Source organism: Pongo abelii, chromosome 3, assembly GCF_028885655.2.
Source record: "Pongo abelii isolate AG06213 chromosome 3, NHGRI_mPonAbe1-v2.0_pri, whole genome shotgun sequence".
Lineage (NCBI taxonomy): Eukaryota > Metazoa > Chordata > Mammalia > Primates > Hominidae > Pongo > Pongo abelii.
This window is the reverse complement of record NC_071988.2, coordinates 172,984,388-173,003,791: the sequence shown is the minus strand read 5'-3', so window position 1 is coordinate 173,003,791 and position 19,404 is coordinate 172,984,388. Positions and strand designations below refer to the sequence as shown.

The 19,404-nt window shown below is 40.4% G+C and overlaps 1 protein-coding gene across 25 annotated transcripts in view; it reads left to right on the top strand.

The window, feature by feature from the left end:
- SH3D19 (SH3 domain containing 19) overlaps window positions 1–17,246 on the top strand; it is a 202,644-nt gene extending 185,398 nt beyond the window's left edge. For all 25 annotated transcript variants that reach the window (XM_054553564.2, XM_054553573.2, XM_054553567.2 and 22 more), the window contains 6 exons: window positions 2,327–2,385; window positions 4,227–4,429; window positions 5,076–5,128; window positions 9,099–9,285; window positions 9,742–9,839; window positions 15,325–17,246. In XM_054553564.2, the coding sequence (XP_054409539.1) occupies window positions 2,327–2,385; window positions 4,227–4,429; window positions 5,076–5,128; window positions 9,099–9,285; window positions 9,742–9,839; window positions 15,325–15,441 (717 nt within the window). In that variant the 3' untranslated portion in view covers window positions 15,442–17,246. The remainder of the gene's footprint in view (window positions 1–2,326; window positions 2,386–4,226; window positions 4,430–5,075; window positions 5,129–9,098; window positions 9,286–9,741; window positions 9,840–15,324) is intronic.
- Window positions 17,247–19,404: the final 2,158 nt, after the last annotated feature.

The following is a 19,404-nucleotide window of genomic DNA, read 5'->3' as shown; positions in this document are numbered from 1 at the left end:
CTGATCTTCCCAGAGTGCTGGGATTACAGGCGTGAGCCACTGTGCCTAGCCCAAGAATCCAAAGTTTTATTGAAATGTTTTATCTTGGGATCAGAGAAGTATTGCGGGATTCTACCAACGCTTGGAGTAGGTATGGTAGGGCTAATGCATGGCACTGTGAATGCCTAATACCTGATTTCTTTTTTTTTTTTTTTATTATACTTTAAGTTTTAGGGTACATGTGCACAATGTGCAGGTTAGTTACATATGTATACATGTGCCATGCTGGTGTGCTGCACCCATTAACTCGTCATTTAGCATTAGGTATATCTCCTAAAGCTATCCCTCCCCCCTCCCCCCCACCCCACAACAGTCCCCAGAGTGTGATGTTCCCCTTCCTGTGTCCATGTGTTCTCATTGTTCGATTCCCACCTATGAGTGAGAATATGCGGTGTTTGGTTTTTTGTTCTTGCGATAGTTTACTGAGAATGATGATTTCCAATTTCATCCATGTCCCTACAAAGGACATGAACTCATCATTTTTTATAGCTGCATAGTATTCCATGGTGTATATGTGCCACATTATTGTTGGACATTTGGGTTGGTTCCAAGTCTTTGCTATTGTGAATAGTGCCGCAATAAACATATGTGTGCATGTGTCTTTATAGCAGCATGATTTATAATCCTTTGGGTATATACCCAGTAATGGGATGGCTGGGTCAAATGATATTTCTAGTTCTAGATCCCTGAGGAATCGCCACACTGACTTCCACAATGGTTGAACTAGTTTACATTCCCACCAACAGTGTAAAAGTGTTCCTGTTTCTCCACATCCTCTCCAGCACCTGTTGTTTCCTGACTTTTTAATGATTGCCATTCTAACTGGTGTGAGATGGTATCTCATTGTGGTTTTGATTTGCATTTCTCTGATGGCCAGTGATGGTGAGCATTTTTTCATGTGCTTTTTGGCTGCATAAATGTCTTCTTTTGAGAAGTGTCTGTTCATATCCTTCACCCACTTTTTGGTGGGGTTGTTTGTTTTTTTCTTGTAAATTTGTTGGAGTTAATTGTAGATTCTGGATATTAGCCCTTTGTCAGATGAGTAGGTTGCGAAAATTTTCTCCCATTTTGTAGGTTGCCTGTTCACTCTGATGGTAGTTTCTTTTGCTGTGCAGAAGCTCTTTAGTTTAATTAGATCCCATTTGTCAGTTTTGGCTTTTGTTGCCATTGCTTTTGGTGTTTTAGACATGAAGTCCTTGCCCATGCCTATGTCCTGAATGGTAATGCCTAGGTTTTCTTCTAGGGTTTTTATGGTTTTCGGTCAAATGTTTAAGTCTTTAATCCATCTTGAATTAATTTTTGTATAAGGTGTATGGAAGGGATCCAGTTTCAGCTTTCTACATATGGCTAGCCAGTTTTCCCAGCACCATTTATTAAATAGGGAATCCTTTCCCCATTGCTTGTTTTTCTCAGGTTTGTCAAAGATCAGATAGTTGTAGATATGTGGTGTTATTTCTGAGGGCTCTGTTCTGTTCCATTGATCTATATCTCTGTTTTGGTACCAGTACCATGCTGTTTTGGTTACTGTAGCCTTGTAGTATAGTTTGAAGTCAGGTAGTGTGATGCCTCCAGCTTTGCTCTTTTGGCTTAGGATTGACTTGGCGATGCGGGCTCTTTTTGGGAATGCCTGATTTCTATCTTAAGTCCTTCTCAGCTGCAGTTTTCAACCTGGAAAATATGGGATAGAGCTGGCAGGGTGCGGCAGCTCACACCTATAATACCAGCACTTTGGGAGGCCAAGGCAGGCAGATTGCTTGAGTCCAAGAGTTCAAGACCAGCCCAGGCAACAATGGTGAAACCCTGTTTCTACTAAAAATACAAAAATTTGCCGGGTGTGGTGGTGCGCACCTGTAGTCCCAGCTACTTGTGGGGGCTAAAGCAAGAGGATCACTTGAGGCTGGGAGGTCGAGGCTGCAGTGAGTTCTGATTGTGCTGCTGCACTCCAGCCTGGGTGACAGAGTAAGACCCTGTCTCAAAAAAAAAAAAAAAAAAAAAATGGGATAGAGAAAATTCAGTCAAAATTAGAGTGATATTAATGTGGTTATTCCAGTAAATAAGAGAATTGATTGGCAACTCAAGGAAGGCTACTTCACAAGTTACACTTTTTTTTTTTAATCCAAATTCAGGATTTTTTTTACCATTTAGCACCTGTAGTTTCTCCTAATCAGATTAACACCTAGCTAAACCGATCGATTTCAGTCATGTACTTTCTAATTACTTAACCTTAAATTTATCTTATGAAAATCTGAAAAAACTATAATTGTTGCCTTGATTTTATCTTTACTAGATTGATATCCCAGAAGGAGGAAATGGGAAAAGAGAATGTGTTTCATCTCATTGTGTTAAGTAAGTTTTATTTGTGTTCTTTTGCACAAAATACAAAGGAGATAACCATCTATATCATGAAGAATTATCAAGCTTAAAACACTCCAAGGCCAGGCGTGGTGGCTCAGACCTGTATCCCAGTACTTTGGGAGGCTGAGGTGGGAGGATTGCTTGAGACCAGGAGTTCAAGACTAACCTGGGCCACATAACAAGAACCCATCTCTATTATTTATTTATTCTTTATTTTAAAAGAAAACACTTCACATGGTGATAATTCAGATTCTCATTGTGTCTTTTTAATTACAAAGAAAACTTGTTTAAAAGGTGACAATGGGTTAAAATTCTGATGAAAATACATCATGAACCTGCTGATAGAAGCTTACCTAAGCAACTCTCCAACATCAGTGCAGGACATAAAGAAAGCAGCAAAGCACAGTCTATGCCAATGCTTCCTGCAGCCTGGTCTCAGCATGAGCAGAGATAGTTTCATCGTTTGCTGCATTTTATTTTGGCCTTTTGGTGTTTATCCAGTTTTTAGAAGGTTGAAGTATTTTTGTCATGAGAAATAATTAAATCCTATAGAAATATGAATCCTACAATAACTGCTAGACATTTTGTATGTTTTTGTTTTTAAGAGGAACTGGAAGAAAGTGAAGGAAGAGTTAAGTTGAAGGGGTTTTCCTTTATCTCTGAGGACCTTTCCCTGAATTTATATACCCTTTTATGTGTCATTGTAACTCCTTTGTGATTTAAAACACTGCCACAATGCAACTTTATATTCTAGTTAAATGAGCAAATTAATAGAATTCATTACCTGCTGAAGACTGTAAACCTGTCTATGAATAGGTCAGACATAAGGAGATGCTCCCAGAGGACTTTAGAAGACAAATGCAAAGGTTATCACAAATAAGAAAACTTCTGATCCACAATAGTTGAATTCTATTTCAGATTCAGTTTTTCTCTATTTTTAAGCAGCATATACTGTGTCTCAGCAGGTTGAATTTGAAGTGGGCTTTTACAGTCATTGACCCATTGATCTGACTTAAATCAGAATTCTGTTAAAGCTAGAATCAACCTTTTCTTTTTAGGCAATTGCTTCTCCTTAGCCTGTTGCTATTGAAACTTCCTTTCTAAACCCTCAAATCTAGGGATTAGTATTAAAGCACACCTTCTAGAGACACAATTTTATCTCTGCTTTTATCTTATTTTCAGTCAAAATTGCAGATCATGTAAGGATTGTTCCAAATGTCAGAAATGAAGCCCTTTTAAAGGAGATAAAAAAAATCATTTTTAAAGGCAACAGAGTTAGTTCCAAGACTGTGTGTTATGATATGCCAAGTTTCTGTTTTCTTTAAACCTTCTCCTAGTTTTTAAGGCCAGCTCACTGATTAATTGAGCATCTGTTGAGCATCGACTTTGCCCAACTGATGCCCATTGCATTCTGCCCTGATTAGTAGTCAGGAAATTTGATGAATTGTCGTGAGATTCTCAGGGTTAGCACTCCTCAACTCAGTGCATTTATGATTGAAAGGGTTCAGACTGGACCATGGATTGCTGTGGCCCAAGGATACAAACATGTGGAGACTGGGGAGTAAGATGATCAAAAGACACAGCAGGGTAAACGAACCACCCAGCTGCGTGCACTCTGCGACCTTGAGCTTCAGCCTTTCTGAGTGAATAGGTTCATATCTGTTACTTAAAAGTGTAACTTACTCTTTTTCATGGAATAATTTCAAATTAGCCTAGTATACCTTATTCCATGGTAAACCCAGAATAAGTATTTATTGAAAGACTGAATGAAGGTTTTTAAGCATTTTAAAAGCAATCTCTAGTCTAATCCACAAAATGTGTTCTTCATTCAGAGGCTCAAGATGTGTTGCTCGATTTGAATATATTGGAGAGCAGAAAGATGAGTTGAGTTTCTCAGAGGGAGAAATTATTATGCTTAAAGAGTACGTGAATGAGGAATGGGCCAGAGGAGAAGTTCGAGGCAGAACTGGGATTTTCCCCCTGAACTTTGTGGAGCCTGTTGAGGATTATCCCACCTCTGGTGCAAATGTTTTAAGTGAGTATAGAGAATTTTTTTTATTATGTTATGTCCTAATTCAAATAAACCAAATAATATCATTATACTTAAGCTGTATATTAATCCATATTGCCATATTTTTACAGTAGAAGGAAAACTGATTTTAAAATGGGAATTTGTATGGGATAGACATTATTTGTGGGTATCTCTCAAAGAGCTGGTTTTGGTATTTTAGGTAATTAGCAATAGCTTCATATAAGAAATGGCAAAGAGGCTGGGTATGGTGGCTCAGACCTGTAATTCCAACACTTTGAGAGGCCACGGTGGGCGGATTGCCTGAGACCAGGAGTTGAAGTCTGCAGTGAGCTATGATTGTACCACTGCACTCCAGCTTGGGCAACAGAGCCAGACTCTGTATCTAATAAATAAATAGCAAAGACTTTTAAACAGAAATGAACTATAGACTGTTACTAATGTATGTAGACTATAAATAATTGTGTTTACAATTAACTAAACAAGCTCAGTGAAGTTAGTACAGGTTAACGCAACATAGGCAATACATGAAGAGACTGGAGTGGAATCCCAGACTCTCCACTCCCACCTCCCACCCCAACCATTTATTTTTAATACTATGTGGCCTTCACATTTAATGTTCTGACTTCTTGTGTTTGTTTTTTTAATGTAGGCACAAAGGTACCACTGAAAACCAAAAAAGAAGATTCTGGCTCAAACTCTCAGGTAGGCTGCTTGAACAGATGACTATAGTGACAGCCAGGTTCAAACTCTGGGAGGAATACTAAAATCATAATTTTCAAGAGAATATAGTATGAATTAATTTTTCAATTCATACAACAAATGTTTGTAATAAATTCTTAGATGGTTAATATATCTAGAGAGCTCATACAAAGACATGCAAACCCTGACAGAAAATGAAAACAGAGGCTGGGCACAGTGGCTCACGCCTGTAATCCCAACACTTTGGGAAGCCAAGGCAGGTGGATTACCTGAGGTTAGGAGTTTGAGACCAGCCTGGCCAACATGGTGAAACCCTGTCTCTACTAAAAATACAAAAATTAACAAGGTGTGGTGGTGTGCACCTGTAGTCCCAGCTACTTGGAAGGCTGAAGCAGGAAAATAGCTTGAACCTGGCGGTGGAGGTTGCAGTGAGCCCAGATAGCACCACTGCATTCCAGCCTCGGTGACAGTGCGAGACTCTATCTCAAAAAAGAAAGAAAGAAAGAAAATCATAAAAGAGACATGATTAGAGAATTCATAAAAGAGGCTGGGCGCGGTGGCTCATGCCTGTAATCCCAGCACTTTGGGAGGCTGAGGCGGGCGGATCATGAGGTCAGGGGATTGAGACCACCCTGGCTAACACGGTGAAACCCCGTCTCTACTAAAAATACAAAAAAAATCAGCCGGGTGTGGTGGCCAGCGTGCGTATTCCCAGCTACTCGGGAGGCTGAGGCAGGGGAATGGCGTGAACCCGGGGGGCAGAGCTTGCAGTGAGCCAAGATTGCGCCACTGCACTCCAGCCTGGGAGACAGCAAGACTCTGCCTCAAAAAAAAAAAAAAAAAAAGAATTCATAAAAGAGATACAATAAGTGTCTAATATTGAAAAAATATTTAACCTTTCTAATAATCAAGAAAATATATAATAAAGCAGCAATAAAATACCATTTAACCTATTCAGTTAACAAAGATTCAGTGCAGCTCAACACTAAACAAGCAGTTATAAGCACATGAGTGTTAAAAAAAAGAGAAAGTACACATTGTTATTTATCACCCTAAGAAAAGGACAAAAAATGAGATAGGGTTTTAGTCACAAAGATGAGCATAGTGCTAATATAATAAGAAAAAATTGGAAACAACCTAAATATGACCATTATTGGGAGAATGTTCTAAAGCTATGAAAAACTAGATTTATCAAATAAAATAATTTTTTTAAATGTCATGAGAGGAAACATAGGGAAAGGGGATATAAAATTGAATATATAGCATAAAAAGACTGGAAGGAAATTATTCAAGTTATTAGTATTAAATTGCATCTAGATAGTAAGATTATATACATGGGTAGGTTTTTTTTTCCCCCTACTTCTTCTTCTTCTTCTTTTTTTTTTTTTTTTTTTGAGACGGAGTCTTACTCTGTCGCCCAGGCTGGAGTGCAGTGGCGCAGTCTTGGCTCACTGCAACATCTGCTGCCGGGTTCAAGCGATTCTCCTGACTCAACCTCCCGAGTAGCTGGGTTTACAGGTGCCTGCCACTGTGCTTCGCTAATTTTTGTAGTTTTAGCAGAATCGGGGTTTTACCATCTTGGCCAGGCTGGTCTTGAACTCCTGACCTCGTGATCCACCCACCTCGGCCTCCCAAAGTGCTGGGATTACTGGCATGAGCCACTGTGCCCGGCCTTCTCCATTTCTTTATACGTTTCTCAGCTTTCCAAATATTTAGGAACATTTGTTTCATTTGTATAATGAGAAAGAGAAAAATAGTGGGCTAAAATTTTTACACTGTTCAGCATGACTCCAGAAATGCTTAAAGGTACTAGGAATGTGGTGCCTTCTGTTGTTTTTTAGTTTTTTGTTGTTTTTGGTTTTATTTTGTTTTTTATGTTTTTTTTTTTTTTTTGGTTTTTTTTTTGAGACAGGATCTCACTCTGATGCCCAAGCTAAGTGCAGTGTCAAGGTCTCAGCTCACTGCAACCTCTGCTTCCCAGGCTCAAGCAATCCACCTCAGCCTCCTAAGTAGCTGGCATGATGGGCACACACCACCACTCCCAGCTAATTTTTGTATTTTTTGTAGACAGGGTCTCATTTTGTTGCCCAGGCTGGTCTCAAAATCCTGGGCTCAAGCGCTCCACCTGCCTCAGCCTCCCAAAGTGCTAGGATTACAGGGGTGATCCACCACATCCAGCCTTCCATTGTTTTTTGTGACAAATTTAGAAGAGTTAAGCCTGATGGGATCATTGTGTTTGTGAAAATGTCACTTGTAATTGGCCTGTGTGTCCCTTAATTATTTATCCCTACCCACTGATGAAGTGAAACAGGAAGGAAACTGACTACAGTTCTCCAAAAGGAAATGTTCACATGGTTGTTGCCTGCATTTTTGGAGAATGATAAGTTCCATCCTTTAGGGTTGGTTACTCAAGTGCAGGAGCAAGAGGGGGTTAGTGTTGTTTGCTTGCTTTTTATTTTTGTTTTATAGGCCATCAGTTATTGAGCACTTAAGATGTGCCAAGCACTGGGCTAAATGTTAGACATGCATTGTCTTATTTAATCCTCTTAGTAGCCCCAAGATGAAGCTGAGCCTCAGAGAAGAGAAGCGTCTTGCCCAGTGTCACAAAGTTAAGAAGTGGCAGAACTGGGTCTGGAACCCTTGCCTGTGTAACGCCAAAGCCTTTGTCCCGGCCAGGCGCTGAGGCTCACTCCTGTAATGCCAGCACCTTGGGAGGCCAAGGCAGGTGGATCGCTTCAGGCCAGGAGTTCGAGACCAGCCTGGCCAACATGGTGAAACCCCGTCTCTACTAAAAATACAAAAATTAGCTGGGCATGGTGGTGCACACCTGTAGTCCTAGCTAATTGGGAGGCTGAGGCAGGAGAATTGCTTGAACCCAGGAGGCGGAGGTTGCATTGAGCCAAGATTGGGTCATTGCCCTTCAGCCTGGGTGACAGAGCGAGACTCCATCTCGAAAGAAAAAAGCCTTTTCATTATCCTCTACTGCCTTCTTGAGCCTCTTGAACATAGGGTTCCCATCCCAAATTGGCAGAGCTGCCTCTTCACAGAGCAAAACGTTTCTCTAATGTGCCTGGGATAAAAGCGTTCTTACACTAGCCCACCACATCTGGGTGTTATCCTGCCAATCTTAGAGTTAACTACAACTCATAAAATTAAAAGTGTGAATTGATGAAGTTCTGTGCTATGGACTCTAATAGTTTCTGAATCAAATAAAGACCTGGGAATTAATAGACCCACCCATTCTGATTCTTCCTAATTTAAATAAAGAAGAGCTTTGCTGATAATTACTTTATCAGAATTTTTCATAGTGTCAAATACTATGCATAAATATTTTATGCTTTTACCTAATTCTTTAATATAACAATATAATAGGTCATATTAAGAAAAAAGTTTTTTGGCTGAGTGAGGTGGATCATGCCTGTAATCCCAGAACTTTGGGAGGGTGGGAGGATCACGTGAGCCAAGAGTTCAAGACCAGCCTGGGCAACATAGTGAGACCTCATCTCTGCAAAAATAAAATAAAATTAAATAGCCGAGTGTGGTGGCTGCACCTGTAGTCCCAGCTACTCGGGAAGCTGAGGAGGGAGGATTGCCTGAGCCCAGGAAGTCAAGGCTGCAGTGAGCTATGATTCTGCCACTGTACTCCATCCTGGGTTACTAAGTAAGAACTTGGCTCAGAAAAGAAAAACAGGAAAAAAGTGTTTGCTTAAGCTTTGTGTATCCCTTAAAAGCAGAAAAGCCACAAATTCTATCACACTTGTCATTTAGAGTTATAATTTAAGAAAAAATTATTGGAAACTTTTATTTCTAAAACTTGATAGCAACACAAAGTATTAGATAATTTAAAGAAGCCTTCAGGCTTTGAAATCTTAAGACCCCTTCCCTTTTTTTTCCCCACTACTTTTTAAGCTTTGTAGAACTCAATTTCAAATAAAATCTTACATTTCTGGCCACACTTCTAATTTGATAACAGGTTAACAGTCTTTCGGCAGAATGGTGTGAAGCTCTTCACAGTTTTACAGCAGAGACCAGTGATGACTTATCGTTCAAGAGGGGAGACCGGATCCAGATTCTGGAACGTCTGGATTCTGACTGGTGCAGGGGCAGACTGCAGGACAGGGAAGGGATCTTCCCAGCAGTGTTTGTGAGGCCCTGCCCAGGTATGACAACCGCAAGACATGAATGTGACTCCTCACGGGGAGCCTGAAACCTTCAAAACTGTATACATTCCTTTCCCCTCTGGCCATGCTCAGTTTGTCTGTCTATATTTGAAAGAGTTGATATATGAAGTTATGCAAACTTCATTCATATGCTTTGTTAGAGTTATAGAAAAAAAAGATAAAAATGTCTTCACTAAATAATGGCTAATTCCATCTAATAAATATAGTTTATGTAATTTTTCCCTGCTAAGAGAACACTGTTCATCTTTTTGAAAGTTAAATAAGTTCAAAATTAATTGAACATGTTTTTAAAAATGTTTTTCTTTGCCTAATATCACTACCTCTGAAGAGAAGATACGGTGTTTTTAGAGCGATAAGCATTTTTTAAAAAAAATGTTAGATTTGTGTTTTAGCCCACTGTGTTTCTATATATTGAAATTTTTTATGTCTTCACAGCTGAGGCAAAAAGTATGTTGGCCATAGTACCGAAGGGGAGGAAGGCCAAAGCCTTATATGATTTCCGAGGGGAGAATGAAGATGAACTTTCCTTCAAGGTCAGAATGTGTATCTCTTCATAACTGCATTAAGCACTATAATTTTTGAAATGTTTTCCGTTGAAGGATGGAACATGTGGGTGGAATATTGGTCATTACTCAAGAATGAAGAGATCTCAGACCCTAATTCTAGGGGAAGACATTAGAGAAAGTGAACAGTGCAAATAGGCCTGTTAATTCACAATATCAACCAGGCATTAATGTACTTAGAGAAAACCTTGGCTTTACACCCCCATACATCCCCAAAGGAATCCCTTGTTCCTTGGTCTTATGTCATCAGATCAGATCTCAGTAATATTAGGGTGTTTATTAGTAGCCCTGGTAACAGATGACTGTCTACATGGCCCTGCAAGCCTACCATTGATATGTCTTTGAAAGTGATGGAGAATCAGATAGCACCTGCTACAATTTGCACAAGTAGCATAGTAGCCTTATAAGACACTAAATTCCTTTGGGAGGCCAAGGCGGGCGGGTCACGAGGTCAGGAGATCGAGACCATCCTGGCTAACACGGTGAAACCCCGTCTCTACTAAAAAATACAAAAAAATTAGCCGGGCGTGGTGGCAGGCGCCTGTAATCCCAGCTACTGAGGAGGTTGAGGCAGGAGAATGGCATGAACCCGGGAGGCGGAGCTTGCAGTGAGCCGAGATTGCGCCACTGCACTCTTGTCCACAAAGGCAATGACCAGAGGTTTGGGGAAATAGTCCCAAAAGGTTGGGCTAGTTTGCAAAGGTTTTTTTTTTTTTTCACTGAAGAAATGCCTAATTTCTTCTTAAAGTAAAAGTAGGTATTTTCCTTTTTTTTTTTTTTTTTCTGTTTTGAGACAGAGTCTCGCTCTGTCGCCCAGGCTGGAGTGCAGTGGGGCGATCTCAGCTCACTGCAAGCTCCGCCTCCCGGGTTCACGCCATTCTCCTGCCTCAGCCTCCCGAGTAGCTGGGACTACAGGTGCCCGCCGCCACGCCCAGCTAATTTTTTTGTATTTTTTTTAGTAGAGACGAGGTTTCACCGTGTTAGGATGGTGTTGATCTCCTGACCTGGTGATCCGCCCACCTCAGCCTCCGAAAGTGCTGGGATTACAGGCATGATCCACCGCGCCCGGCCAAAAGTAGATATTTTCATGATTCTATTTCCCTAATCCACAACTGGACCATGGTCAGAGGAAAGCACTTTGGGAACAGTGTTAGAAGAAGGAGGGTGGTTTTAGTCGTCACTGCTGTCAAAATAGCCTGTGTCAGGCAGTGGTAAATTCTCTATCATTGAAGATATTCAGTCAGAGGAAAGGATACTATAGAAAGAATTAACATATCAAGGAATGATTGGACAAGGTGTGGTTTAAAACAGTGGACAGCCAAACAGGGTTTTCACTTGCCTACAACAAGATGAGAAAAAGGCCGAGCAACAGTGGCTCACACCTCGAATCCCAACACTTTTGGGAAGTCAAGGCAGGAGGATTGCTTGAGGCCAGGAGTTTAAGACCAGCCTGGTCAACATAGCAAGACCCTGTCTCAACAAAAAAAAAGAGGAAAACAAGGCAATACCTGAATCAGGTATGTGCAGCCTTTGTCGGGATAAGGGGGCATGCCTTGAAATATGTCACCATAAAGTTGCTAACTTCCTATTTTGTGATGGTGTTTTACTTTACTCTGAAGGATAAAATGTTATTTCATCTTTTTGTATTAAACGTCATTTCTGTTATAATATATTGTTAGCAAATAATAGATATTTCTTTTTCTTTCTTTCTTTCTTTTCTTTTTTTTTTTTTTTTTAGATGGAGTCTTGCTCTGTCACCCAGGCTGGATTGCAGTGGCACGATCTCGGTCTGCCTCCCAGGTTCAAGCAATTCTTCTGCCTCAGCCTCCCAAGTAGCTGGGACTACAGGCGCACGCCACCACACCTGACTAATTTTTGTATTTTTAGCAGAGACGGGGTTTCACCATATTGGCCAGGCTGGTCTCAAACTCCTGACCTCATGATCTGCCTGCCTCGGCCTCCGAAAGTGCTGGGATTACAGGTGTGAGCCACCGTGCCCGGCTTCTCTCTCTTTCTTTCTTTCCTTTCTTTCCCTTCTTTCCCTTCTTTCCCTTCTTTCCTTTCTTTCCTTTCTTCCTTCCTTCCTTTCTTTCTTTCTTTCTCCTTTTTTTTTTTTGGTTTGGTTTTGTTTTGTTTTGTTTTGTTTCTGAGACAGGGTCTCACTCTGTTGCCCAGGCTGAAGTGCAGTGACACCATCTCAGCTCACTGTGCAGCCTTGGCTTCCTGGGCTCAAGCGATTCTCCAGCCTCAGCTTCCTGAGTAGCTGGGACTACAGGTGTGAGCCACCAATGCCTGGCTAATTTTTGGTATTCTTTGTAGAGACTGGGTATTGCCCAGGCTGGTCTCAAACTCCTGAGCTCAAAGCGATCCACCTGCCCCAACCTCCCAAAGAGCTGGGTTACAGGCATAAGCCACCGCACCCAGCCATAAATGATAGGTATTTCTTCTGCTGTAAGCTATGCAAAATTAAAAATTCATAACCTTCTATCAGTTCCCTTTTTTTCCTTTAACGTCTTGGTCTTTAAAACAAAATTAAAACAGAAAGGAAGGAACGAGGGAGGGAGAGAAGGAAGGAAGGAAGGAAAGAAGGAAAGAAAACTGTTGCCTTAGTCCTTGAGAGTCAGTGGCTCAAAATGTATCCCTTTTATCTTTACATAAACTTACTGCAAGTGAAGAATATGAATTTTAACTTCTTGGATGTTATTTTGGTCTTCATTTAAACTATGTCAGTATAAATAACAGAATGCACAGTATCCTCCAGAAAACAGGTTATCTTCATTTCATTTTACAAATGGTTGTCCATAAGATAGTTCTAGAATTGTTAGAATTGTTGTTAAGGGATTCTGCACTGCTTTCAGTTTTATTAAATATCCACAGAATGTTATTAGATAAAACTAATTTTTTTTATTTTTTATTTTTTTTATTTTTTTTTTATTTTTAGAGAAGTAGTCTTGTTCTGCTGCCCAGGCTGGAGTGCAGTCAGCAGCGTGATCTCGGCTCACTGCAACCTCTGCCTCCTGGATTCTAGCAATTCTCCTGCCTCAGCCTCCTAAGTAGCTGGGACTACACGTGCATGCCACCACGCCCGGCTAATTTTTTGTATTTTAGTAGAGACAGGGTTTCACTGTGTTGCCAGGCTGGTCTTGAAGTCCTGAGCTCAGGCAATCCACCTGCCTTGGCCTCCCAAAGTGCTAGGATTACAGGCGTGAGCCACTGCACCTGGCCAAAACTAATTTTTGAAAATAGTCCTAGCCTGGCTGGGCGCGATGGCTCACGCCTGTAATCCCAGCACTTTGGGAGGCCAAGGCGAGCAGATCACCTGAGGTCAGGAGTTCAAGACCAGCCTGACCAACATGGAGAAACCCCGTCTCTACTAAAAAATACAAAATTAGCCAGGTGTGGTGGTGCATGCCTGTAGTCCTAGCTACTCAGGAGGCTGAGGCAGGAGAATCTCTTGAACTTGGGAGGTGGAGGTTGCAGTGAGCCGAGATCGTGCCATTGCACTCCAGCCTGGGCAACAAGAGCAAAACTCCATCTAAAAAAAAAAAATAGTCCTAGCCCTCAGGAAACTGACAAGGTATGTAGGTTTGGACCAGACCTAAATAAAATAACTTCAGTTAACTATTAAATTATAATTTAGGGACTAGAAGGAACTTATTTATAACAAAAATTTTGAATTGCCAGAATTTTTACAGATTTTAGCAGAGCAGAGTAAATTAATAACATCTGATAGCATGTATCCTTTCCATTTTCCATAAAGAAAAGCCTTAAATCAAGCCATTTTTTTTCCAGAGGGTAATGTACTAAGGCTACAAATAAATTCATTTAGCCTGATAAAGGTATTCTTAACAGTAGCCAGAGTCATCTTGGACCATTGTAGCATCTTAAACACAGATTCTAAGAAATGTTTAGAAACCATAAAGAACAAAATAGTTATGTCTTCATCTGCTGAAAGAATTCTAATTTGCACATGAATAAGACACACAGCCCCTTTGACTAACCTGATGAAGATAAAACAGTGTCCTGAGTCAAGGTGAAGCTCTTTAAGATGGGAAAAAATGCAAATTTGATATTGAGGCCATGGCAGGAGAATCGCTTGAACCCGGGAGGCGGAGGTTGCCGTGAGCCGAGATCGTGCCACTGCACTCCAGCCTAGGCCACAGAGCGAGACTTTGTCTCAAAAAAAAAAAAATAAAAAAAGATACTGGGGCCATAAGGAGGAATGTGATAAACCAAATGGTGGAGGAGAAATGCCATTATGTGCAAGAATAAATGTAGAGTGCAAAATGCTCTGGGTGTTGATAAAAGGCAATTATAGTAAAAGCCTTTCTAAGTAAAAAGGTCCATTGTAAAATGTGGTGGCCACATAGTCTAGTGGTTAGGAATATAAGTCCTGGAATTGCACTAGATTTGAATCCTGGTTCTACCACTGCTAGACATGTGACACTGGCAAGTTGTGTAATCTGAGTTTTGGTTTCTTTTTCACTAAAATAAGGAAATCTAAAAATATATCTCAGCCAGGGGCAGTGGCTTATGCCTGTAATCCCAACACTTTGCGAGGCCAAGGTGGGCAGATCACAAGGTCAGGAGTTTGAGACCAGCCTGGCCAACAAGGTGAAACCCCATCTCTACTAAAAATACAAAAAATAGCTGGACGTGGTGGTGGGCACTTGTAACCCCAGCTACTTGGGAGGCTACGGCAGGAGAATTGTTTGAACCTGAGAGGCCGAGGTTGCAGTGAGCTGAGATCGCTCCATTGCACTCCAGCCTGGGCAACAGAGTGAGACTCCGTCTCAAAAAAAAAAAAAATCTCTAAAATGAGGATAACATAGTACTCATCTCTAGGACTGTGGTGGTGTTTACATAAGTTAGTTCCTATGAAGTACACAGAATAAGACAAGGCATACAGGAAGCACATGACTCACTTTCTCATCTCCAAGTCTTTGCCTATATGACACCTTCAGTGAGGCCCTCCCTTGATGGCCCTAATGAGTTGGCAATCCCACGCATTCTGTCCTCTTCTGCCAGTTTATTTGCCTTCCCGTTCTAGAATGAGGGAATATGAATTGTGCCCAGAACAGTGTCTGACACATAGTGGGTACTCAATAATCTGTGTGTGTGTGTGTGTGTGTGTGTGTGTGTGTGTGTGATAACTAGTATTATTTGTTCAAGAGGGATTTTAGATTAGGAGAGGTGAATTTGAGAGGCACAAAGTATAAGAGGGAAAATCAAAGTGCAGCAAGGGTGGCAGTGGCAAAGGAATGAGATTTAAGGAATAGAGGCTTACAAGCAAATGGCATCATTAGGTATAGCTCATCGTTGTCATTTAATTCTCTCAGCAATCAAGATAAATGAGTTATACAGAGAAGATTATCCATGCTGCCCTAGGTAGGCCACTATTTACCATGCTTATTCTCAACAGAAACCAGTAATTCTAACTCCTTTTGTCTTACAGGCTGGAGATATAATAACAGAGCTGGAATCTGTAGATGATGACTGGATGAGTGGAGAACTAATGGGAAAATGTGGAATATTTCCCAAAAACTACATACAGTTTCTACAGATCAGCTAGAGAAGAAGCTTGACTCTGTTCCTTGGCACAAGAACTCACTTGAACTATCACCTTGACTATCAGATATGTTTTTGCACTATTTTTTTTAACTGAAAAAGAAATATCTAAGCTGTACATGGTACACTAGAATTTTCTGAAAGCAGAAAACGTTTAGATTTTGTAGTTAATTTTCATTACAATAGAAACATGCACATGGAAACCCATGAGCTAGGATTCTACCGAGGAAAACATCCAGTGGGATTAGCAAGGTGAAGGGAAAGCATCTGGTGGCATGGCAGCATGGGGAGGCTCACACGCAGAAGTTGCACGTGGACATCTGTTTTAATCAGCACAAGTGAATTAACCAGGCTTCTTCATTTTTTTACTTTAGTTAAAAAAGAGGACATTTAATATTCTACATGCTGTAACTATCAGGACATGGTTAGCAATCTAAATTTCATTTTTGATATTCCAATTAATTCTTACAGCTTGAGCATATCGGCCTTATTACCAGAGCAAATCCTTCCTTCAGGTGGGATAGTTTAGCGACTAGTTGGAGCATTTGTAAGCACATGGTGAAATCAGCCCCTGCCCACCAAAATAATCTTTATGTTACCAAGTGATTCCCATTTGTCTAAGGATTTGAAGGGGGTCTAAATTGGATGTATCTTACTTAGTCTAAAGAACCAAAACCATCCCTGAAATGCCTTGCTAATACAACTAATCCTTCCATATATGTGCCATACTTATTTTTTTCCTCAGTGTATACTTTATGTTAACAGGGTTATTACAAAGCACATTTTCTGAATCTGCAATCATTCCTTTGACAATTACTGGACCCAAAGGAAAATTCATTTTCTTTGCATTATTCCAGTAATATATAAAAACTGTGTCTTGTTATAGTAGTACATTATGAATCACATATAAAATCTTACAATACAGAACAACTGTTAAGATGGAAAACAGTGCCAAACCTCCACAGCTCATTTCTTTGTAATATAATCAGAATGAAAAATAATTTAAGAGGACAGAAGACTGGTACTTTTTTGTTGTATTTTTTCCCTAGCTTATCCCTGCACAATTATTAGAGTGAATGAAAAACCACTTTCCTGCTTTCCATTGTCATAAATTCTAAGCTTAAGATAAAAGTGGTTCTTTACATGACTGCATCAATTACAATTTATGGACTAGAGCCAAATAAGTTGAAGACAATCTTCGAAACAGATCAATGGAATAGAATTTCATTGGAAATGTAAAACACTTTCCCAACAATGGTCATGACTTTCTTCTGTTTTTGAGAAGAGTTTCATATGCTGGACCACGTTTTAGCTTTTGTTGTTTTTTTTCCCATTGTCCAAAAAGTTAGGCAACAAGTGGCCACACTTTTACGTGACTACAACCTGGAGTTCTGCAAAGAAGGTAATATTTACTTGGTCTTTGACTAAAGTTATCTCCCCATTCTATGGTTACATTTTATTTTGGACTATGGGGATTTCTAATATGTTTTGGTAAAGAAGAGAGTATAAAGAAAATTCTTGTCAAATTTCACTCAAAAGTAATTTCATGAGAAATCAATGATTTAAAGCATTATCCAAATTAAATTATCATTTGCAGCAAACTGTACAACAGCAGGAAGGATATGGAATGGAACATGAGGTATCTATCTTTGCCTTTATAATTTTAACATCTTATATTGAAGATTCTTAAAACCTATCCTTATTAGAGGAAAATCTCCATCTTAAGTTTTGGCCTTCTGTCAGCAGAATGATAAGTGCAATAGTTGTAAATCTACTTGACACTGTAATAAACTGAACTGAACTTTCAAAGTCCCTTTCTCATACTAGACTGACTTTTTTGAGAATGGAGGTGGTATCTTTTTTTTTTTTTTTTTTTTTTTTTGAGACAGGGTTTAATTCCCTTTGACCAGGCTGGAGTGCAATGCATTGTTGGCTCACTGCAGCCTCTGCCTCCTGGGCTCAAGTGATTCTCCTGCCACAGCCTCCTGAGTAGCTGGGACTACAGGCACACACCACCATGCCCAGCTAATTTCTGGTATTTTTTTTTTCTTTTTGTAGAGGCAGGGTTTCGCCATGTTGCCCAGGCTGGTTTCAAACACCTGGGCTCAAGCAGTCTGCCTGCCTCAGCCTCCCAAAGTTCTGGTATTAGTGCACCTGGCCTGTGGTATCTTATTTATTTTTGTATCTCTAGTCCTTTGCACCATTCAGGCTCAATAAAGGTTGGTTGGTGGGTTGGGTGGGTTGGTTGGTTGGAATGGATGGATGGATGGATGGATGACTTTCACATAAAGCAATACCATCTTGGATTCACTCAATATCTTTCCTCTTTAATTTTTGACATAAATCTATACTGAAACAAAATTCACAGTTTTACGTCATTTCACTCTCATGTTCTGTGTTGTGCTTGCCACTTATTACCTACCCAACTGACAGGAAGCAAAAAGGTAACATATGGGCTCTCATAGATACTTCCTTTTTTTTTTTGAGATGGAGTCTCCCTCTATCGCCCAGGCTGGAGTGCAGTGGCAGGATCTCGGCTCACTGCAAGCTCCGCCTCCCAGGTTCACGCCATTCTCCTGCCTCAGCCTCCAGAGTAGCTGGGACTACAGGCACCCGCCACCACGCCCGGCTAATTTTTTGTATTTTTAGTAGAGAGGGGGCTTCACCGTGTTAGCCAGGATGGTCTCGATCTCCTGACCTCGTGATCCGCCCGCCTCGGCCTCCCAAAGTGCTGGGATTACAGGTGTGAGCCACCAAGCCCAGCCTCATAGGTACTTTCTTATTCTGTATATTGACTGAATTCAAGGCAAGACTGACCATGTTTAACGAGAAACAATTTTTATACTCAGTGACTTTTATGGGAGAGAAATAGGAATGCATTCTGTTTCCTTTCAGGAATTTTAGGTTAAAATCTGATCTTGTTCATCTAAACCTCCTCAAACTAGAATCTCTTAATCCTTTTTCTTTGATAAGTTAAACCTAGAGGGCCAGGCGCGGTGGCTCACGACTGTAATCCCAGCACTTTGGCAGGCCGAGGCAGGCGGATCACGAGGTCAAGAGATGAGACCATCCTGGCTAACACCATGAAACCCTGTCTCTACTAAAAATACAAAAAAATTATCCAGGCGTGGTGGCGGGTGCCTGTAGTCCCAGCTCCTCGGGAGGCTGAGGCAGGAGAATGGCATGAACCCAGGAGGCGGAGCTTGCAGTGAACCGAGATCGCGCTACTGCACTCCAGCCTGAGCAACAGAGCGAGACTCCATCTCAAAAAAAAAAAACAAAAAAAAAAAACAAAAAAACGTAGAGAAGCCTTTCCTAGCAAGCCGACTCAGGTGAAAAAAAACCTAGAGAAGCCACTTAATATATTATTCTTATCCTTTGAACACTAAAAGCGTTTTTCCTTAAAAGATGCCCTTGTTTACATGGCTGGAAGGGTAATGGAATATATCTATCATTGTGCTCATAGAAATCACAGGTCTTGAATTCACTCTGTAATATTCAAAATGAAAGAAAGTGCATTTATCAGAATTTATTATAGAACTGGCATTTGAAAAAAAAATCATTTTTCTATAAGATTGTAGATCAATACTCCTAACATTTATTTCTTAGTTTTTACTCAGTTTCTTAAGCTTACCTAAATATACCTAGAGAAAATAATGATGACTATATGGACTAATTATAAGGCGATATGTTCACTTTGATACAATCATTAATGGTTTATTTCTTTTAATTAATGTCAAATGCACATGAGCCATATGATTCATGATTCAATGTCATTTTGAATGCCATTGAATGAATTCTTCACAATGAATTTTTATTTTATTTTATTTTTTTTTAGAGACAGGGTCTCACTTTGTTGCCCAGGTTGGAGTGCAATCGCATCATGTCGACTCACTGCAGCCTTAGACTCCTGGCCTCAAGTGTTCCTCCCACCTCAGCCTCCCTAGTAACTGGGACTACAGGCATG